Source organism: Pan troglodytes, chromosome 14 (assembly GCF_028858775.2).
Source record: "Pan troglodytes isolate AG18354 chromosome 14, NHGRI_mPanTro3-v2.0_pri, whole genome shotgun sequence".
In the NCBI taxonomy this organism is placed as follows: domain Eukaryota; kingdom Metazoa; phylum Chordata; class Mammalia; order Primates; family Hominidae; genus Pan; species Pan troglodytes.
In genome coordinates, this window is record NC_072412.2 from 44,951,599 (window position 1) to 44,973,947 (window position 22,349).

Genomic DNA, 22,349 nt, shown 5'->3' on the forward strand with positions numbered 1-22,349 from the left:
TCCAGATTCTCAAACAAAGCATTAGCAGTTTCCATCTCTCCAGTTTCCCTCTGTATTAATTTCAGTCTCAGAAAGGTTTTCTCCATATGATGGCTAAGATGGCCCCAGAGTTGTCCCTGTCAGCTTAGCAGTCCTCTCTGAGTTGGGGCTCTCATTAGTTGGTGAGGAGACAGTTATTGACTAAGCTGATCACAGTGTTCATGAGAATTCTAGACTCAGATTGGTCAATTTTGAAGTTCTGTGGGCACAAAACCAAACTTACTAGAGTTAACTGCTTTTTTGCCTCCAACTGGGATAAACACTGTGGTTTACCTTGCCAAAACATACTGAGAAAATAATTTATATATCTTCAATTTTCTTGCTCTTACCTCCAGCTCATTTGCCACAGGGCGAATACAGGGTCCCTGCTTTAGGCTTTTTTCATCCTCACTATTGTGGATTATGGTTAGGGCCAAACAACACAGCACGGAAGTAGAACTTTCTTCCCTTAAGTCTTGGCTGTTCTTTAATCTACAGCCATGGTTTTCTGTAGTACACTCCTTGGATTACTTTCCTGCTTCCCTCTCCTTACATTTTGAAAAATCTTACCTGAACATAAACTTCAGAGATACCTTTTTTAACACATGGAGGCACAGGTACATATTCCCACCCTCCCCACCCGCCACTTTTCTGACCTCTTTATTTTCTAAGATTAAAATTCTGAAATATTTGTTATTTATCTTTTATTCAGTCCTCTGCTTTCATTAGTACAGATTGAGCATCCCAAATCCAAAAATTCAGAATTTGAAATGCTCCAAAATCTGATGCTTTTTAAACACTGACATGGCACTCAGAGGAAATGCTCATTGGAACATTTCAGATTTTCACATGAAGGATGCACAACCAGTAAGTACAATGCAAATATTCAAAACCTAAAGCATTTCATGGATAAGGGATACACAACCTGTATTTTTTTCATGCTTCTGATATCTGCTTATAATAGCAAAAGTTTCTCTGGTTTTTCATGGTTAGACAATCTAAGAGTTGACAATGACCCCAGAAATTTAGAAGTTGAATAACTCTATAACAGAAACTAATTACATGAGATTAATATCTTAATCTTTCATTAACTGTATTGTCATCTCAGTAGTTCAATTTATCCAGCACTTTTTTTAACTGCTCTTATGTAGAAGGTTTGCCTAATTGCTGTATTTATTTTACTCTAATTGTGTTTATTTAGGTATTTCCTTGAAATAACTTTTTCTCATGTTTTAAATTTTCACTTTATTCCAGTCTGTCAGTTATCTCTTGATATATAACACATCACCACATAAGTTAGTAGCTTAAAACAACAACCATTTATTTGCTCATGATTCTGTGGATTGGCAGTTTTGCCTGGGCTCAATAGAGTGGTTGCTCTGTTGGTCTCACTTGGAGTAACTCCTCTATCAACATTCCATCTGACAATGCAGCTGGGCCTGGAGGCCCAGGATTGTCTCATTCATGTGTCTGGCAATTAGGGCATCTTGTTTCTCCTCCACTTGAGCCCCTGGCCTTCAGTAGTCTAAACTCTGCTTTGCATGTAATGGTAGAAACAACAAGAGGGCAGAAGCTGAAGCGGCAAGGCCTCCTGAATCCTCTTCACATTTGCACAGTGTCACTTTCACCACATTCTCTTGTCATAGCAAGTCATTAGATATGAAAAATGGGGAAATAGGCCAGTTATTGATGGGAGAGGAGCTTTGGATAAAGTAGTACACAAGCTTGGGCCTGTGAGTTGTCATATTACACCTGGGGCCTTCTCCACATGGTTGTTCATCTATATAAAGGAGCTGTCTATGATATACATGTGCTGGTATGTTTTTGTTTTATTTTTATTTCAATAGCTTTTAGGGTACAAGAGGTTTTTGGTTACCTGGATGAATTCAGAGATTTTAGTGCATTTGTCACCTGAGTAGTCCACATTGTACCAAACACGTACGTTTTTATCCCTCACTCCCCTTCCACCCTCCCCCTTCTGAGTCTCCAAAGCCCATTATATCACTCTGTATGCCTTTGCATACTCATAGCTTAGCTCTCACTTACAGGTGAGAACAAGTTGCTGCAAAAGACATTAATTTTTTCCTTTTTATGGCTGAGTAGTAGTCCATGGTTTCATGGTGTATATATACCACATTTTCTTTATCCACCCATTGGCCAATGGGCACTTAGGTTGGTTCTATATCTTTACAGTTGTGAATTTTGCTGCTATAAACATATATGTGCATGTGTTTTTTTCATATAATGACTTCTTTTCCTTTGGGTAGATACCCAGTAGTGGGATTGCTGGATCAAACATCTCCTTTTAGTTCTTTAAGGACTCTCCATACTGTTTTTCATAGAGGTTGTACTTATTTACATTCCCACCAGCAGTGAATAAGCATTCCCTTTTCACCATGTCTATGCTAACATCTACTGTTTTTTTTACTTTTTAATGGCCATTTTTGTAGGAGTAAGGTGGCATCTCATTGTGGTTTTTAATTTGTATTTCCCTGATGATTAGTGATTTTGAGCATTTTTTCATACGTTTGTTGGCTGTTTGTCTTCTTTTGAGAAATGTCTATTCATGTCCTTTGTCCACTTTTTGATGGGATTATTTATGTTTTTCTTGCTGATTTATTTGAGTTTCTTATAGATTCTGGATACTAGTCCTTTGTTGGATACATAGTTTGCAAACATTTTCTCCCATTCTATGGGTTGTCTTTGTTATTTATTTTGCTGTGCAGAAGCTTTTTAGTTTAATTAGGTTCCATTTATTTATTTTTGGTTTTGTTGCGTTTGCTTTTAGAGTCTTGGTCATGAAGTCTTTGCCTAGGCCAGTGTCCAAAAGAGTTTTCCCAGTGTTAATTTCTAGAATTTTAATGGTTTCAGGTTTTAGATTTAAGTCTTTGATCCTTCTTGAGCTGATTTTTGTTTGAGCTGAGACGGATCCGGTTTCATTCTTTTACATGTGACTTGCCAATTTTCCCACCACCATTTAGTAAATAGGGTGTCCTTTCCCCAGTTATGTTTTGTATGCTTTTGTTGAAGATCATTTGGCTTTATTTCTGGGTTTTCTATTCTGTTCCATTGGTCCATGTATACAATATGTTTCTTAACTTTTGACCATAGTATTTATAAACAAACAATGTTAGTGAAAAAACAGGTAGTCAAATTTTAATGAAAATGGGGGAAAACACTAGAATAATTTAAGTACCCAAGAGATATAAAACGCTACTCATTTAAAGCTCAACTAAGGAACAAAAAATATAATGAACATATGAATTATTTTATTAATTTGTCAGCAAGAAAGTGATTTCCATGAAGGGGAAAGGAACTAATTTTATGGTGTACCCACAACATATCTGGCACTGGGTTTATGACATAACTAATTTATTCCTTACTGCAATTTTATGAAATGGACTCTCATTTCCCACCCATCCAGCCCCACCCACCATTTTCAGATGAGAAACTAAGGTTCAGTGACTTCAAGGAACTTACTTAAGGCTGCATAATAACTAATGTAGTTATAAGTTGAACTCATAGCTTTTTTACTTCAAAGCCAATATTAGGTTTTCTCATTCAGCTCTGCAGCATAAGGCATTTTTATATCATAAGAATGCAAAATTGCTGAATGTTTATATCAGAGGGTACATTAATATATTGGTTTCTGTGCTGCATGTTACCACCTTACAGTATTTAAATCTGGCAATTTTCACTTGAGTTATTCTACATGTATAATGAAGAAGAAGAAGAAATGTTGTGTATTTTAAGTTCACAATTCTTAGCAAATGAAGTAAAGAATTTGTATTAAAGACACTGAATATCCTTTGTATGATACACTCTGGCAATATTGCTTTCCTACAATTATATGTTCCAGTTATAGTAAAGAGATACTAGTAAAAACAAAAAAATCTCTTTTTTTGCCCCCTAGAATTTTATAAATTGTGTTTGCTTGTCCAATTTAGGAAGCGCTATAGAAATGAAGGGAGTCCCAGCCCTAGACAGTCCCCGAAGCGCCGGCGTGAACATTCTCCGGACAGTGATGCCTACAACAGTGGAGATGATAAAAGTAAGCAGACTCTGTTTTCTATCTCTCTATATTCATATTCATTTGTAACCATGAAACCATCCTTTCATACTAGTAGGAACTGATGAATTAAGATTTTTAAAAAGTTGTCTTGCTTTGCTGCCTCTAAATATCTCCTTTTGTGACTAAAGTAAGTGTTAGAGTACTGTCATTTTCTACTATTTATAGTAAAGCCATATTTTTATTTTTACTAAAATTATTGTCATTTTAAAAGTTTTTAAATGATCTTGATCTCTTGATCTCATGATCCACCTGCCTCGGCCTCCCAAAGTCCTGGGATTACAGGTGTGAGGAGAAATTATTATAATCTATATGTACCATGCAGTGGTTACTAACCTGGTGAGAGTGTGATTGCTTTTATCTTTTATATAGATGAAAAACACAGACTCTTGAGCCAAGTTGTACGACCTCAAGAATCTCGTTCTCTTAGTCCCTCGCACCTCACAGAAGACAGACAGGGTAGATGGAAAGAGGAGGATCGTAAACCAGAAAGGAAAGAGAGTTCAAGGCGCTACGAAGAACAGGAACTCAAGGAGAAAGTTTCTTCTGTAGATAAACAGAGAGAACAGACAGAAATCCTGGAAAGCTCAAGAATGCGTGCACAGGACATTATAGGACACCACCAGTCTGAAGATCGAGAGACATCTGATCGAGCCCATGATGAAAACAAGAAGAAAGCAAAAATTCAAAAGAAACCAATTAAGAAAAAGAAAGAGGATGATGTTGGAATAGAGAGGGGTAACATAGAGACAACATCTGAAGATGGTCAAGTATTTTCACCAAAAAAAGGACAGAAAAAGAAAAGCATTGAAAAAAAACGTAAAAAATCCAAAGGTGATTCTGATATTTCTGATGAAGAAGCAGCCCAGCAAAGTAAGAAGAAAAGAGGCCCACGGACTCCCCCTATAACAACTAAAGAGGAATTGGTTGAAATGTGCAATGGTAAGAATGGTATTCTAGAGGACTCCCAGAAAAAAGAAGATACAGCATTCAGTGACTGGTCTGATGAGGATGTCCCTGACCGTACAGAGGTGACAGAAGCAGAGCATACTGCCACCGCCACGACTCCTGGTAGTACCCCTTCTCCATCTTCTCTTCTTCCTCCTCCACCGCCTGTGGCTACTGCCACTGCTACAACTGTGCCTGCAACTCTTGCTGCCACTACTGCTGCTGCCGCCACCTCTTTCAGCACATCTGCCATCACTATTTCCACCTCTGCCACCCCCACCAATACCACCAATAATACTTTTGCCAATGAAGACTCACACAGAAAATGCCATAGAACACGAGTAGAAAAAGTAGAGACGCCTCACGTGACTATAGAAGATGCACAGCATCGCAAGCCTATGGATCAAAAGAGGAGCAGCAGCCTCGGGAGCAATCGGAGTAACCGTAGTCATACGTCTGGTCGTCTTCGCTCCCCATCCAATGATTCAGCCCATCGAAGTGGAGATGACCAAAGTGGTCGAAAGAGAGTACTGCACAGTGGCTCAAGAGATAGAGAAAAAACAAAAAGCCTGGAAATCACAGGAGAGAGAAAATCTAGGATTGATCAGTTAAAGCGTGGAGAACCCAGTCGAAGTACTTCTTCAGGTAATAAAATTGAATTGTGATCTAGTCACTGTTTCCTAGGTTAGTATATTTTATACACATTTTAATTCTAAAGTAATGCTAAATTGGTTACTTTACATGCTGCCTTAAATTTTATGCAACTTTTTAAAGAAAAGTTTAGCTGCCCTATCAAAATGTTACCTGTTATCACATTAATACCAACATTATAATAGAAATACATACAGTAGTGTTAATCAGTTTAATATCAGGATTTTAGTAGTATGTCTTGGTGGAAGGGTTTATGTGTTCAAGTCCCTTATTGGTGCCTATGATTTTAACCTTCCTGCTATTCTTCATGCAGTCAAGGCTGCCTCTTTTGACCACAGAAAATAAGATAGGGGAGTAGGAGGAGATCAAATAATGGAGTGATTAGTTCTATTAATGCCTAATCATTTTATGTACTTCTTGGAAGATATTTTATGGTTATAGTGGAAATAGACAAGGAAACTTTTTTTTTTAATTTATTAGAACTTTGAGAGAGGAATTATTCTTAAAATGATTTATATATTTGGATATTTATAGAGAGAAATGTATATGTAGAATATAGAAATATATAGAACATATAGAGACAATATGGAACATAGAAAGTTACATAGAATATGGAAAAAGGTAAATTATGTTTTAAAGGACCTTGAAATGAAGCATTTTGTTTCTATTTTATCGTGTGCTAATAACTCTTCGTATATGGTATATTTATTTTAGATCGCCAGGATTCAAGAAGCCATAGTTCAAGAAGAAGTTCTCCAGAGTCAGATCGACAGGTCCATTCAAGATCTGGGTCATTTGATAGCAGAGACAGGCTTCAAGAACGAGATCGATATGAACACGACAGAGAGCGCGAGAGAGAGAGGAGAGATACGAGGCAGAGAGAATGGGACCGAGATGCTGATAAAGATTGGCCACGCAACAGGGATCGAGATAGATTGCGAGAACGAGAACGAGAGAGAGAACGAGACAAAAGGAGAGACTTGGATAGGGAAAGAGAGAGACTAATTTCTGATTCTGTTGAAAGGGACAGGGACAGAGACAGAGACAGAACTTTTGAGAGTTCTCAAATAGAGTCTGTGAAACGCTGTGAAGCAAAACTGGAAGGTGAACATGAAAGGGATCTAGAAAGCACTTCCCGAGACTCTGTAGCCTTGGATAAAGAGAGAATGGATAAAGATCTGGGATCTGTGCAGGGATTTGAAGATACAAATAAATCCGAGAGAACTGAGAGTGTGGAAGGTGAGTGCTACCTCTGTTGTCTGTGATACTGCTTTATTTCTTTTCAGATTTCGTGGGAAACAACTATTTTCTTTTGAAAGGGCACCCACTAATGGGCAAATTGACTCCATTCTCCATTCTTCTATAGAGGAAGTAGATTTCAGAAGGAAAAGGCCTGTAAGATAGAGATATATATATATATATATATTTTTAATGTGGTCCCCTTAGCAGTACCATTAAGGCAGATTTGGTTCACATAAACCTAAATGAAATAAAAGATTGTTTAGATGCAATGTGTATAGATGTTGAAGAATAACCATCACATCCTTTTCTTAGATGTTAAAAAAAATAAGATTACAAAAATTGAAATGACTTCTTAGTTCAGAGAGGGATTCAAATAATTATTAGTGAATCCCTATTTTCTAGGGCAGTTGAGAACAAATATATGAAACAATAACACTACCTAAAACTGTATTTAATGTAGGATTGACTAGAATCCCACTGGTACTCCCTAGTCCTAGAATAGGAATGCTAAGTCCGCATCAACTCAGAGCCAGCCTCAGCTATGTGAAACCTCACTCTCCATGCTTCTGTTCTTTACCCTTCAGCCCCCATTTACTAGACAAGCTGACTCATGCCTTTCCATTCTCTGCCCTTCTTTGTACCCACTCATACCATTTCCTGATAGACCTTTTTCTTTTATCTCATCTTTCTTACTCAAAATTCAAGTCCCAATTTATACATTATTTTCTCGATGAAGCCTTCTCTGCTCGAGGCACTTACTGTTTCAAATTCATCTCTTCACATTACATTTTCATCTCAATTTTGAGTATAAATAGCATCAAATCATAAAGCATGGTTCTGATGGAGGTACAACCCTGGGATATAATTGAATATAATTGAATTGATCATTATAATAGCTCTCTTGTGATTGGAGTCAGTATCCCTCATCTCTAAAATATATAATTTGCTGGTTATGATCACAGATAATATAGAATAGAAATGTATAGGTGAATCACTTGCTATGTGATGTAAAGTTTTTACTCAAAGTAGGAAAATGAGTTGGATCAACTTGAAAAGTTGAAAATCCTATTATGTGCATTTATGTTTAGATGTATGTTTATATGACAAAGTTACTAAAATTGGTTACGTTAGAAGTGACTTAGTGAGGATATGGGGAGATTATTATAGAATTTAATAAAATGGAAAACCACTAGAATGACTAGAAACATCTCATAACTTCTTATATTTTATTTGCTGCAAATTCATACCCATAAAGCATATGGTTACATTTTGAAACATAGTATTGTAGATTCAGTGAAATGTATGGTTAGCTAGTGATTGTAAACGTTAAGTGTATTCTGTAATTTTAGGATTAAGTTCACAACTAACTCACCAAGAGACAAAGTTTAGCATAGGTGGTTGAAAAAAGTTGGTAAAATAAAAAAATAGAACATACACTAGTGGAACTAACAAAGTTATTTTTAATTGTATTAAAGCATTTTTCTAAAAATTGTGTTCATCAATGAAAGAAGATCATTGAGATAGGGAGGAGGAATTGAGATGTTGAGAGAGAATTAGACACTTCTTGTATTTTTACCTCACTGTTGTAAAGTTTATATAATGAGCTAAATAATATGAACTAAGATTTAAGCTTCGAGTAAATTTTTTAAATGTTTGCAAGTTTTTAAATTACTTTATTTAGATAAATTGTGAAAATTTGAAAATATAACTTCAAAATCTTTTGAAGTTAGATTTGTCTGAGTTTTAAAGTTTTAAATTATCAAAAATAATACACAATCAACATTAGTATGTTAGTAGTAGTTTTTATTTGTCATATTTTTATTGTGATCTTATAAGCTGTTCTCATAATTGCTGTCCAGATTGTATTCTTGCTGTTAAAGTTTAATTTAACTAATTAAATTTTATTTTTGTTTTCTTTTGATATTATCAAGTATTTGAATAATTAAGAGATACAGTTTTCTGATGAAAAGATGTTTTTCACATTGTTATAATGTGTGTACCCTCTACCTTTTGGTTTGACTTAGTCATCCTCTCCCTTTAATGTTGTCTTTGATCTGAAATTAATTTGTCTATTTAGCAGGAGATGACGAGTCCAAGTTAGATGATGCACATTCATTAGGCTCTGGTGCTGGAGAAGGATACGAGCCAATCAGTGATGACGAACTAGATGAAATTCTGGCAGGTGATGCAGAAAAGAGGGAGGACCAACAGGATGAGGAGAAGATGCCAGGTAACTATTTGCAGAGGTGGTTAAACATGGAAATTATCTGTTATATGATATTAAAGTATTATTACCTTCTACTCTGTAAAAATTGACCTAAGACACTTAGAATTTTTCCTTTTACATTTTACTTAAGGTTGAAAGGCCAATAAAATGAAAATTATAGCCTATATGCCTACTCCTTTTTAAGTAGGCATTGTCTATGAATTAGAAAGGGCCTCATTTAAAATAGCAACATTCTAAAGTTTATTTTCCAGAATTTAAGAATCATATTATATGACTTGGAATCTAAACAAATACTGATTGTCTAGCAATGTTCTTTCTACATGGTAGTTATATGGTACAAAGCTTCACAACTGTGGTGACACAAGCCAACTTTTTAAACAACCTATCAAAAATTTACAGTAGTTGAAATTATATTTGAACACTATATACCTCTATCAATTTTCTAAATTTGGTAATTATTTTGACTTACAGTACTTTGCGTGTTGCTGGAACTCATTCCAGTGATTATACCATGAAGCAACACCCCTTAATATTCCTCTTGAATCATTCCAATTAGTGTCTGATTGTTACTAACAACTTTTTAAAATCACAGTGAGGATCTTTTCTTTGATTATATAAAATATGAAATTTTTATTTTAATTTGCTCTTATATTTTGCAATTTTTTCTACTGATGTAGAAGGTATGTATGATTGTTATCTTTGTTATTTTCTGGTATCAGGTATTTCTAAGTAGAACATTATTTCTTCAACTGTTCCTTCGCAGTGGATGGATTATTTGCTCTCAATGTTAATAATTGTCACTCTCTGACTCTTAAAGGGATTTCATAATGAAATAGTTGTTTTTAAAAATTAAAATGTATGTGTGCACACACTGCAAACACATGTACTCCTAGATTTAACCCTTAAAAGGATTCTGGTACCAAGTTTCAAAAGATCAGACCCAATCTGAGTGAAATCAATAGAGTTCTTTCATTGGGGATCTCCCATTGAGTTAAAATGAGTTATTTGTATGGGTGGGTTGGGTTACCTGTTTTCTTTTGGTGGAAAGGTTTTTTATTTGTCAGAGTCCTTAGATTCTGAATATTATATGGGAAGGCTTTTATTTTAAGAATAGGACATTTTTGGTTTAAAGTACTTTTCATTTTTTCTGTTTTCTCCTTGATTTATGTAAATGTCTATGTAGATAACAAGACTGCTATTTCTTGGTGTAAAACAAATCTTACTTTTTAACTTTTTACAGATCCCTTAGATGTGATAGATGTGGATTGGTCTGGTCTTATGCCAAAGCATCCAAAAGAACCACGAGAGCCTGGGGCTGCACTCTTAAAATTCACACCTGGAGCTGTTATGCTAAGAGTTGGGATTTCTAAAAAGTTGGCAGGTTCTGAACTCTTTGCCAAAGTCAAAGAAACATGTCAGAGACTTTTAGAAAAACCCAAAGGTAGTTTCATTTTACTTTAACTATATAATGTCTGTTAACCATTTAAGATGCCATCTGAAGGGGATTCTGATCTGTTCTTATGTAGCACTTAACACTGTGTAGAAACTATTTTTTGAGAAATCATTTTATAGTCATTATTTAACCCTCATGGTCAAAGTTTCTCTTTAAAATTTATTTTGAGAAGAAGAGTTATCCCACAGAAAAGTTGGGAAAAGAGTACAATGACCTTTTTGTATGAAAATTACTTATTAACAGGCCAGGCGTGGTGTTGTATGTCTGTAGTCACAGCTACTCAGGGAGGTTGAGGCAGCAGGATTGCTGGAGCCCAGGAAATTGAGGCTGCAGTGAGCCATGATTGAGCCACCACACTCCAACCTAGGTGACAGAGCAAGACCCTGTCTCAAAAAAAAAAACCAAATTAACCAATAAGTTCTAATATCAAAGTGCTCAGTGGTTTGCCCTTGGCTAAATGAAGCAGAGCCAGGAAAAACAGACTACATATTTTTCATGTCTAAAGAAATTGGGTATTTTGGCAGCCCTTTCCCCTAGACATCTACCCAAATGCAGGTGTGTAGGTTGAGTCTTTAACAAAGTGATTAAGAGCTTGGTCTGTAAGGCCGGATGATCTGGATTTCAGTAGGCACACCACTTACTGGCTATTACTTAATCTGTGTGTTAGTGTCATCATCTGTAAGTCAGGAATAATCATACCACCAACTTCCTATGGTAATTAGGAGCAAATGAGTTATTACAGGCAAAACACTTAGAACAGTTCCTGGCATATAGTAATACCCAATAAATATTAACTGCTACTTTGAAAATATCCTATCACGCTGATTTTTGACCTCACTGCAGCAATTTTCAGTTATTCCAGATTATCTAGCTTATGGATTCTGGTGGTAGGGGTTGTTTGGTTTTGGTTTTCACTGTCTCTGTCTCATCTAGTACCTACCTTAGTTTATTTTGCAACTTACTAATACTTTATTAATGGGGAGGGATGAGTAGATGGTAAAAAGAAGGAAAAGGAGGTAAAAGGTGAAGGGAACAACATTAATTAACAGTTTTACGTCATGTCCCTGGACGTAAAAGTTTAGTTAGTGTTAAATTTTTTACTAATACAAAATCAAAAAATATTGTTTTATGAGTTTTATGAATTCATGTCCTTCCTTTACTCTATTAGCATAAGCAGTAAATTTTTTATTTTAATATAGCCCAATAAACCTAGAGTATACATGTACAAAATACATATAATTGTGAACGTGTATTAAGCGAAAAATGACCCAAGACTTAGTTCTTGCCTTACTGTATCTGCCTTGTTTGGTTGGTTCTGTGACCTTAAGCAAATAACTCCTGTGAGCCTCAATTTTATTTGTAAAGTGATGGAATAAAACCCCTAAAATCTTACCCACCTCTAAAGATATTTGTTTCTGTGACCTTTTGCTAGTAGCATTTCAAGTTAAAATCTGGTTTGATTTTGCTACCCATGAAATACAGTTCGGCCCTTACTTATTGATGACTTAACCTAAACAGTGAAAATATGCACTGTAAAGGGTGATGTGGCTTAACAATCAGACTTCTTCTATTTTTGCTGCTATGGTGGTTGTATTAGAGAACTGATGTATTATCTTGAATAAAGACTTTGTCTTGTTTACTGCCATATCCAAGGTCTAATTATCTATCTATATTTTCTGCTATTGCCCAGAAAAGTGCCTGACATACATAGTAGGTTTTCAGTAAATATTTATGAAATAATTGATACTGATTTTTCTTTTCCATTTGGTCTATTCAAGTGTACCAACATGAAAGAAAACATAATCATATTTCATATATAATTTTTAAAAGAAACAACTAAAGCTTAAAACAGAAAATTTGTAAGTGTACTGAAATTGAAATTGCTTTTGTCTGTTTTCTAATTGCACTAAGGTTAAGTTCATTTTTTTTAATTTTTAATTTTTAATTTTTAATTTTCATGGGTACTTAGTGGGTGTATATATTTGTGGGGTACATGAGATACTTTGATACAGTCATGCAATGTGTTAATAATCATGTATGGAAAATAGAGTATTCATCCCCTCAAGCATTTATCCTCTGTATTACAAGCCAATTACTCTTTTAGTTATTTTTAAATGTATAATTAAATTGTTATTAACAATAACAGTTTCTACAACAGGGTGTTATAGTCACCCTGTTGTATTATCAAATACTAAGTCTTATTCATTCTTTTTTTTTTGTACCCATTAACCATCCCCCCAACTCCCCACCCCCACTACCCTTCCCAGCCTCTACTAACCATCATTCTACTCTCTGTTGGTTAAGTTCTTTTGAGCTAAACTTTTAAGAATGCATTTAGTCTGTTTCTTGAGTAATTTGGTGCTGCTCAGTTCAAAACTTTAAAGAGACTGGAAATTTAGTCATGTTATATACCCCCTGAGGAGGTTTGCAGGTATGTGTTTTGTAATCTACTATTTTGAAAGCCAAAAATAAGGATCCCAATAAACAGAAATGTGTGGTAATGAACAATTTTCAAGGAAGGGTGTAGGCTCAATGCATTTCTTTTATATTATATCTGTAGTGGAATGGTAGTTAATGTTTTCGTTTTTGTTTTTAATCATGTGCATATATGACTATATCATTGGTTGGTACAAACATTGGTATATCTGAATCATCTGAAAAAACTGCCCCTTTTTTCCCTTAAGGTATTCTTGTCCAACTGTGGTGATTCTCATTCTGCAAATCTGGTGATAGAGCCCAGGGAATGTTTTTAAAAAAGCTCCTCAGCTGATCCTGATAGACTCCAGTGTTTGAGAACTAGTTTCGGGCTTTTCTATGTATTTATACCTTTCTTATGTTACACATCTATTGACTAGGTGTGTTATTTAAGACTGGTTTCTTGTTAATTATCTAATCTCAATACTTACACTTTGCAGCCCAGAAAATTGAAATCGGCTATGTATTGCAGCTCCATTTTGTTCTCAGTAAAATGTGTCTTTTATTTTTACCCAGGCGTTTACTGCTTTTCTTTGTGGGTTGTAAAAGTAACCTGCTTGAGCGTGTTGTATGAATAGAGGCAGTACCTGCTGTCTTTCGTACTCTTGACTGACTCTTATTTGTTTGGATTACTGACTGGTCCTGTTCTGTTATTTTGACTTCCTTTGTGTCTATTTTTAACCTAACCTCTTTATATTTTATTCTATCTTTCCTTAATTCTTCTGGGTTTTTTTTGTATGTTCAGTGTTTTCTCCCCTACCTTGCATGTTGTGACTTAAAACTAAGTGATTTAAATTTAATACACTGTCCCAGGTTTTTATGGTGACCAAATCTAGGACAAAGTTTGCAGGTTATCTAACAATCACTTTCTTAACTAATTTTTTTAGAGGTCACAGACTTGAATATTGTTATAACATTTGAATCTTGCTATAATAAAGTCTTGAAATCTAAAACTCTAAATAGTAGTTGATGGTAAGCAGTATACTGAATTAGAGTTCAATGATTCTTAACTTGAACGTTTCTTTAAAACATCCTTTAAAAACGTTCTTTAAATAAATTCCCTGGGGCTGGGGGCGGTGACTCATGCCTGTAATCCCAGCACTTTGGGAGGCCGAGGCAGGCAGATCACTTGAGGTCAGGAGTTCAAGACTAGCCTGGCCAACATGGTGAAACCCCATCTCTACTAAAAATACAAAAAAAAAAAATTAGCCAGGTGTGGTGGTGTACGCCTGTAATCCCAGCTACTCGGGAAGCTGAGGCAGGAGAATCGCTTGAATCCAGGAGGTGGAGGTTTCAGTGAGCCGAGATCGTGCCATTGCACTACAGCCTGGGCAACAGAGAGATACTTTATCTCAAAAAATAAATAAATAAATAAATTTTTTAAAATTAAAAAAAAAATTCCCTGGGCTCTACCTTGAGATCTACATACAGTCTGCTTTTCTTATATTTTAAGTAAATTTAAAGTGGCTATCAGAATATTTATTCTTGTTTGAGACTACCAACATAACTACGTGTTGAAGGTGCTTCACAGAGAATATATTGCCTTTAATGTGAAATAATTTTCACCAATGTTGCTAACTTTAATAAAGTATAGAATTTGTAGAATATTCAGTTAAGTAGTTGGTAACCCTTTTCTATTTTAGTAAAACTTGATGCATGTTTACTTTTTTTTGAAAGATGCAGACAATCTCTTTGAACATGAATTGGGGGCTCTCAATATGGCTGCATTACTACGAAAAGAAGAAAGAGCAAGTCTTCTTAGTAATCTTGGCCCATGTTGTAAGGCGTTGTGCTTCAGACGGGATTCTGCAATTCGAAAGCAGCTTGTTAAAAATGAGAAGGTACTGTTATTTCCTTGGAAAAAATACAAAGTGAATAGTGTGAATGGCCTATTTTTCATTTGGTTGTTTTAAATTGAGATTGCAATCTTATGTTTTTATGAGTTTGGTTTCCTAATCTTTTATACATGTAAAAAGAAGAATGCCATTAAAATGTATAATATGCTTTATTTTACTTCAACAGTATTAATGAATTTTGTTTTAATAAAGTTTAAAATATTCCATTTCTGTTAAACATTTTTTGTGAAAAGCTTTCAACAAGCAAACGTATTACAAAAATTTATTTAAATTGAAACTCAAGGAAAAAAATTTCTTAGAGTGATGAGGATATTTATGAGAGTAGTATTTATGAGAATATACAAAGTTGGAAGAAAGGGAAATAAAGCGACTCTATATAAGCATTTGAGAGGAATAAAGAGATTGAGAAGTAAGAGGAATAGAAATTAGATTTGGAAGAGATCTGTTAATGAAATCTGGTAAACCCAAGATGAAAACATTTTAGACTCTTTAAAGTTAAGAAACTGGGATTTTTGGCCGGGCGCGGTGGCTCATGCCTGTAATCCCAGCACTTTGGGAGGCCAAGGCAGGTGAATCACGAGGTCAGGAGATCGAGACCATCCTGGCTAATACAATGAAACCCTGTCTCTACTAAAAATACAAAAAATTAGCCAGGCATGGTGGCGGGCATCTGTAGTCCCAGCTACTTGGGAGGCTGAGGCAGGAGAATGGCGTAAACCCAGGAGGCGGAGCTTGCAGTGAGCAGAGATCGTGCCACTGCACTCCAGCCTGGGCGACAGAGCAAGACTCCGTCTCAAAAAAAAAAAAAAAAAAAAAAAAAAAAAAAAGAAACTGGGATTTTTATTTGGGGTGGTGAGTGGGTGGGTACAGGTAGAACAGACTGAGTATTCCTAATCCGAAGCTTTTGAGCATCGACATGACTCTCAAAGGAAATGCTCTTTGGAGAATTTCAGATTTTGGATTCTTAGATAGGGATGCTCAACTGGGTAAGTAAATGTAATGCAAATATTCCAGAATCCAAAAAAATTTCCAAATCTGAAACATTTCTGGTCCAAAGCATTTCAGTTGAGGACTACTCAACCTGGATGACAAAAGAGAGTTGGTGTGATTCTTTGCTTAGAAAGTTTAGAGTAATGATAAAATGGTTAACTTCACTAGCTTTTTACTTGAGGCAGTTAGGAAAACAGAATTATCTTTGACTATATAACATTGCTAAAGAAAAGATTACTTCGTTAAAGAAAAATACTCAGATTTAGGCTAGTGGGTAGGGGGGATTCAATTTTTAAAAAACAGAAGAATGAGTTTATCTCCAAAGATTAAAATGGAAACAAATACGAGGAACAGGAGATTTTTAAAACATGTCTTGACTGTATAATCAAGTTTTCCTCACTTAAAAGTCTGGTTCAAGATTACTTTTGACAGAATCACTACAGTCATTCTCCTTTGCTCCCTGATTTCAGTATGCACTTTTCTTTGTTTTGTATTTTGTAACATTCCCTGGTCCCTTCTCTATGACAATAACTTTCCAAAAAATGCTAATGTAACTTTAAGTCACAATAATATAGATACATATTTTAGTATAAGGGAGGTAGTAGTTCTTCAGCATACTGCATGATTAGCTGTCTTCTAAAGGATTTATTCGGTTTTCGAGCTCACTTTTTATGGGACATTGAAAGATTGGTAAGGAGTATAGAATAGAATGTTTGGCTTACAGAAGGAAAAACTATGTGAGGAAGGAACTCATGGCACTTACCTTCATAGAACTGAAGGATTGTCAAGTAAAGGTAAGATTGAATTACAGTGTAGCACCATAGAAGAGCTTTTATTCCATCACATGGAAGAAATAGTGCCATTCAACAACAGAATGTGCAGTGTGTTTTTTGTTTGTTTTGTCATTGGAAATGATAAAGTAAAAACTGGTTGATTACCTGTCAGAAATTGTTGAGAGGATTCCTACTTTAAGCAAGAGGTTAAACTAGGTGCCCTCTAAAAGTTTCTTTTCAAAGATTCATTGAGCCCAAACACATTTTCTAATTTTGCTTTGAAATCCAATAAAGCTAATTTAATATCCAAAATGAAATACTCTTATAACTTTGATATTTTGAGTAGAGGTTAACCTGCCCATCTTTCCTACTAATAATGTACATCTTTTTTAAAGTTTGTTTTTGTTTTCTTCAAATAGGGCACCATAAAACAAGCTTACACGAGTGCTCCAATGGTAGACAATGAATTACTTCGATTGAGTCTTCGGTTATTTAAGCGGAAGACTACTTGCCATGCTCCAGGACATGAAAAGACTGAAGATAATAAACTTTCACAGTCCAGTATCCAACAGGAACTGTGTGTGTCTTAAGACCGAAGTTCAATATGGTATTTTTGGTACTGTCTTCCTTCAGCAGTGCATATTCTTTTGCAAAGTTCTTTGGTTTGACAAGCATTAGTGACAAAGGCAGAAAAGATTTATCAGCCGTGCTAAAAGAGTGAAGAATTTTGATCTTTAGAGACACTAGTTTTGGCCAACTTAAGATTTTACGTTAATTTTTACATAGTATTTGACACTCATGCAAAATAATGTGAAAACATCTAGATTTAGTAGTTTATTCTGCGCCTTTTGTTAAAACTGAAGATTTTGGAAAATGGTTGTCACTGCTCTTCCAGCCTATGAATATTTTTGTGAAATGGAACCATGAATTTATGTCTGGATCATCCATACAGAACCAACAATTTTATTCAAAAACAATGTGTTCATCAAAGTAATTGCTCACATTGTGCAGTACTGTGTTGTACAGACCATGTGAAAGGGAATGCTGGTCTAGCTGGCGTGGTATGTTTATAGGCGAATCTCAGCAGAAGGAAGCCAAAATAGTTTTTTCCTTTTGAAAGTTTTTTAAAAATTATTTCATGGGTCTTTTTTTAAATTAATATGTGTGCATTGTTACAATGTATGTTGGATGTCTTTTGACCCTAAATGCTTTTTTTGTTATCAGAGATTGTGTACTATTTTTATTTTTAATAAATGTATCTTCCCTTTCCTTGTTTTAGATTTACTTTGCTCTTCGTTAATCTTATTCCTGATGTTCTAGAACATTAGTCATCAACATTACATGTTTCATGCTTCAGATATTTTACTGCTTGTGTCCTTATTGTTGGACAGCTTTAAACAGAGTTGATGTACTTCAAATATAGCTCATTGATACTTAAGGCATCTTCTTGGAATGTGGCTTTTGAAGAAAAAAATTACTCAAAGCAAATCAAGAGTTAACAAACCTAACGTAACCTGAGGTTTAATATTCTACTATCATATTTTTTAGAGCTATAACTTGTGATTATATTAAACTGCCTCCAACTGTACTATGTAAAACAGATTTACTTTTAAAAATTACAGTATACCTGCTTTGTTCTATATGTATATGTTTAACTCATGAAGTGGACTCTTAGAAGGATTTGAAATGGACTCTGGCCACAGAATTTGTGAGCAGACAGTAGTAGTGATAATATAAAAGAAGGCAATCAAAATTTAATTTTATCATGCCCTCTCACAGGTTTGTGTTATAATTGTAAGCCCATATTACTTGTGTTAGTAGTTTTGTCTCTATAGGTAACATAATGACAGTGGTGTAAAGTTTCTGTTCAAGAAACATATGTTGTAAAGTTAATTTATACAAGATACCTGCCAAAGGAAATGGTCTTACTTTCAAATGACTTTGAAAGCATGTATAATTGCAGACAGAGCAGAAGACTTTAATCAGAATTTCCTTGTGTCCTTTTCCTTTACTAAGTGTTTTGAATAAAGAAAAAAAAATGTATGATCTCAGAGAATGAATACCCTTCAGGAAGCCACTTCCTGATTTTAGTGGATAATATTGTTCTCTGTAGCACAAAGATTTAAAGTCCTAGAATTTCTAATCCTAGTTCTCAGAATTGTAGAATATGACAAAAATAATGGTTTCCCCATTTGTCCACTGACTTCAGGGATATTTCACAAGTTATTTATTTATAGAATGAAAACTATGTAGTTAAATCTGTCATTCAGTTAAACCTGTTGTCTTTCAGTTTGAAATCTTTTTGTTATGTATGTTGCAAAAGAAAATTTAGAACTATTCCTTTGTTCACTCAGTCACAGCATTCAGAGCTTTATGTTTCCAGTGGAAATGTACTATTCAGTCTCAATTTCTTTTAATTCAACCATTCTCAGTATTAGTAACATATACCTATAAAATTTTTCTAAAGCAAAATTTTTGATTGAATTTCTCATAAAAGCTCTTGGACCATAATTAAAGTCTCAGTTAAACTGGTATTCCCGAAAAACAATCTTCCAGTCTATAAATTGTTTGCTAGTACAATTAAAAGGTCATCTATCTCATAACTGACGGCTCAGGTCTGTCCAGTTGCCATAATTGCACAACTGGATTCCAGCTGCTGGTAATAAGGAATTGTGTAGATAGATAAAGGGCAAGAGTATGTCTGCAATCCAAAATAAATGAGAGTTAACACATAATTAGCCTTTTGATTATTTTGGCAGCTATCCTCACCATTTAGTAAAGGGTATACTAACAACACCCAACTTTATTTAACAAAGTTTTGTAAGCATACCTAAGTAGTAACTTGATATGCTGAAAAATCTGACCTGTCACTTCGCTTCACTCTGACCAGTAATTGCAGATTGTCGTCACCATCCTAGCCCATGACTACATTAGGATTTTATGACTTATTAACTTGAAAATCTGTTCTGTAAGTGGCATTGGTAGAATCTCCCACTTTGCTCCTCACTGTCCAATTGTGTAAAGATTAAGGTACATACTATTGTTGATGATGCTTTTACACCTCAACTTGCTATTTTAAAAGGTTATATGAACCCCTCCCACTTTTAAGGATATTCCCTTTTACTGATTTTCCTAGCTAAAATTATATAGCCATCTTTCTAAATATTGTATTTAAATCTGATCTAGGACTTGCCTTATTTTATCATTTTTCTTTAATAATCTCCAATAAACTTTCTTTATTCATTAATTTTGTTGATCTTTCCATTTCAGTATTTTGAATGACACTCTGGGGAATCCAAGTTTAAATGGTGAAATATTTTTATTAAATAACTTTCTACATGCATCTGTAAACATACTTTCTCAATTTTATTGAGCTGTTTCTTTCATATTTTTTTTTCTTTTTTAAATTATTTTTATAGAGATGGGGTCTTGCCTGGGCTGGTCTCAAACTCCTGGCTTCAAAGCCATCCTCCCACCTTGGCCTCCCAAAGTGCTGGGATTACAGGCATGAGCCACCATGCCCAGCCCTTCTTTTTTTTTTTCAGAGGCAGGGTCTTTCTCTGACCCCCAGGCTGGAGTGCAGTGGCAGGATCATAGCTCACTGCAGCCTCCAACTCTAGGGCTCAAGGGATCCTCCCACCTCAGCTTCCCAAGTAGCTGGGACTACAGGTGTGCATCATCATAACTGGCTAATTTTAAAAAGAAAAATTAAAAAAACACTTTGGTAGGCCAAGGCAGGAGGATTGCTTGAGCCCAAGAGTTCAAAACCAGCCTGGGCAACAAAGTGGGACACCGTCTCTGCAAAAAATACAAAAATTAGCCAAGTGTGGTGGCACGTGCCTGTAGTCTTAGCTACTCGGGGAGGCTGAGGCAGGAGGATTGCTTGAGCCCAAGAGGTTGAGGCTGCAGCGAGCTGTGATGGCGCCACTCCATTCTAGCCTAGGCAACAGAATGATACCCTGTCTCAAGTTAAAAAAAAAAAAAAGGGGGATCTTACTATGTTGCCCAGATGATCTCAAACTCCCAGCTTCAGGCAGTCCTTCCATCTCAGTCTCCCAAAGTGTTCGGATTACAGCCGATAGCCACCACCTGGTTATACTGTGATAGAAGTACAATTGGAGTAGCTTAGGTAAAGATGGGAAGTAAATAGACATGAATAAAATGTAAATTGCAGTGATTGCAATTAAAGAAAAAACCAAATGGCTGAGATGAGAAATAAGTGTAGTGATTGGGAGTTGGGTACTACTTCAGATTATCAAGAAGGTCTTACGTATGAGATGAGTCCTAAAAAATGAAAAGAAGCTAGCAAAGAGCAAAAGGGGAAGGAGTATTTCAGGCAGAGGGATGGGGATATGCAAAGGCCTAGGAAAAGAGCTTTGGTGAATTCCAAGACGAAAATACTACTATGGCTCACCACTGGGTGGAGGGGATGGGGGTTGCTAGAGAGAAGGTCTAGAACAGTGCTGTTCAACAGAATATTCTACAATGATGGAAGTGTTCTGTAAATGCTGCCCCCAAAAAAATGGCCAATACAAGCTTCATGTGGCTTGTATTAAACACTTGAAATATAGCCAGTGTGACTGAGAAACTGAGTTTTAAAATTTTGTCATTACTTTTAAATAGCTGTATGTGGCTAGTGGCTACCATTTGGGGTGGTGTAGGTATATATCTTGGCAAAGCCTTGTGGAATATGGAAGTGTTTCCCACAGTAGAGTATAAAACAAGTTCTGTATGTTCTAGTTACTTTGCATGGCAAGTGGTACTGATTGTTTTAGTTTACTGTGGCGATATAACATTTCTTTTTGGAATAAATGTTAATAACTAAAATTAAGTAGTCAGTGTGGAAATAGGACAGAAATTACTGGTACTCAGATAATTGAAGTTTAGAATATGTAGGCTATGTATGAAGTTGGAATTTCATTTGAAAGCAAACGTAATAAGGAATAATAAAAGGATAAAAGGCATTCAATCACGTCAAAACAGGCAAGCAGAAGAGAAAAAGCAATTTGGAACAGGTGAGACAAATAGAAAACACGTGGATGTAAGCCCAAATGTATTCACAAATTATGTTAAATGAAAACATTCAGTATCCAATTAAAAGACAAAGATTATCAAACCGCAGAAAAACAACTACATGTTGCTTATGAGACTGACCTAAAACATAGGGAGCTTTAAAAGTAAAAGGATAGAAAAAAGACACCATGTAAACATCAAGAGAAAACGATGTTAATGTTAATCAGTTATCCCTATGTATTTCATATGTATTGCTGTAATGCTTGCCAAATGCTGGTTTCCTAATTCCACTGTTTTTTCTACACTTACTGGAATTCCCTTATCCATTTATTTCTCCTTTATTCACTTATTTATGTCAGTATAAACTCATAGATTCCTATTTTATTTCATGGGTTATAACTCATTATTGCTCAAAATATCGAAGTTTTAGACTTGTTAATTAACTTCTGTGTGTATGTGTGACAATTCCAATATTTAATGCCAATTCAGAATCTGTTTCTATTGTGTGTTGTTTCTGTTGGCTCTTTTTCATGTTTTCTTCCCTACTCTTAGGTCTGGTTATCTTTCACTATATGAAGAAATCGTGTTTGCAAAGTTGTTTGTAGAAAAAAAGTGGAGGTCTAAGATGATGTTG

At 35.2% G+C, this 22,349-nt stretch overlaps 1 protein-coding gene across 34 annotated transcripts in view; it reads left to right on the forward strand.

Annotated features, from left to right (window-relative positions):
- Positions 1–19,949, forward strand: part of ZC3H13 (zinc finger CCCH-type containing 13) — a 97,337-nt gene extending 77,388 nt beyond the window's left edge. For 26 of the 34 annotated variants that reach the window (XM_009440609.5, XM_509666.8, XM_063792491.1 and 23 more), the window contains 7 exons: positions 3,966–4,069; positions 4,460–5,680; positions 6,401–6,925; positions 9,006–9,158; positions 10,396–10,596; positions 14,761–14,924; positions 17,122–19,949. In XM_009440609.5, the coding sequence (XP_009438884.5) occupies positions 3,966–4,069; positions 4,460–5,680; positions 6,401–6,925; positions 9,006–9,158; positions 10,396–10,596; positions 14,761–14,924; positions 17,122–17,292 (2,539 nt within the window). In that variant the 3' untranslated portion in view covers positions 17,293–19,949. The remainder of the gene's footprint in view (positions 1–3,965; positions 4,070–4,459; positions 5,681–6,400; positions 6,926–9,005; positions 9,159–10,395; positions 10,597–14,760; positions 14,925–17,121) is intronic. The other 8 variants (XM_009440611.5, XM_024348542.3, XM_063792499.1 and 5 more) reach the window with 1 other exon arrangement.
- The last annotated feature ends 2,400 nt before the right edge of the window (positions 19,950–22,349 follow it).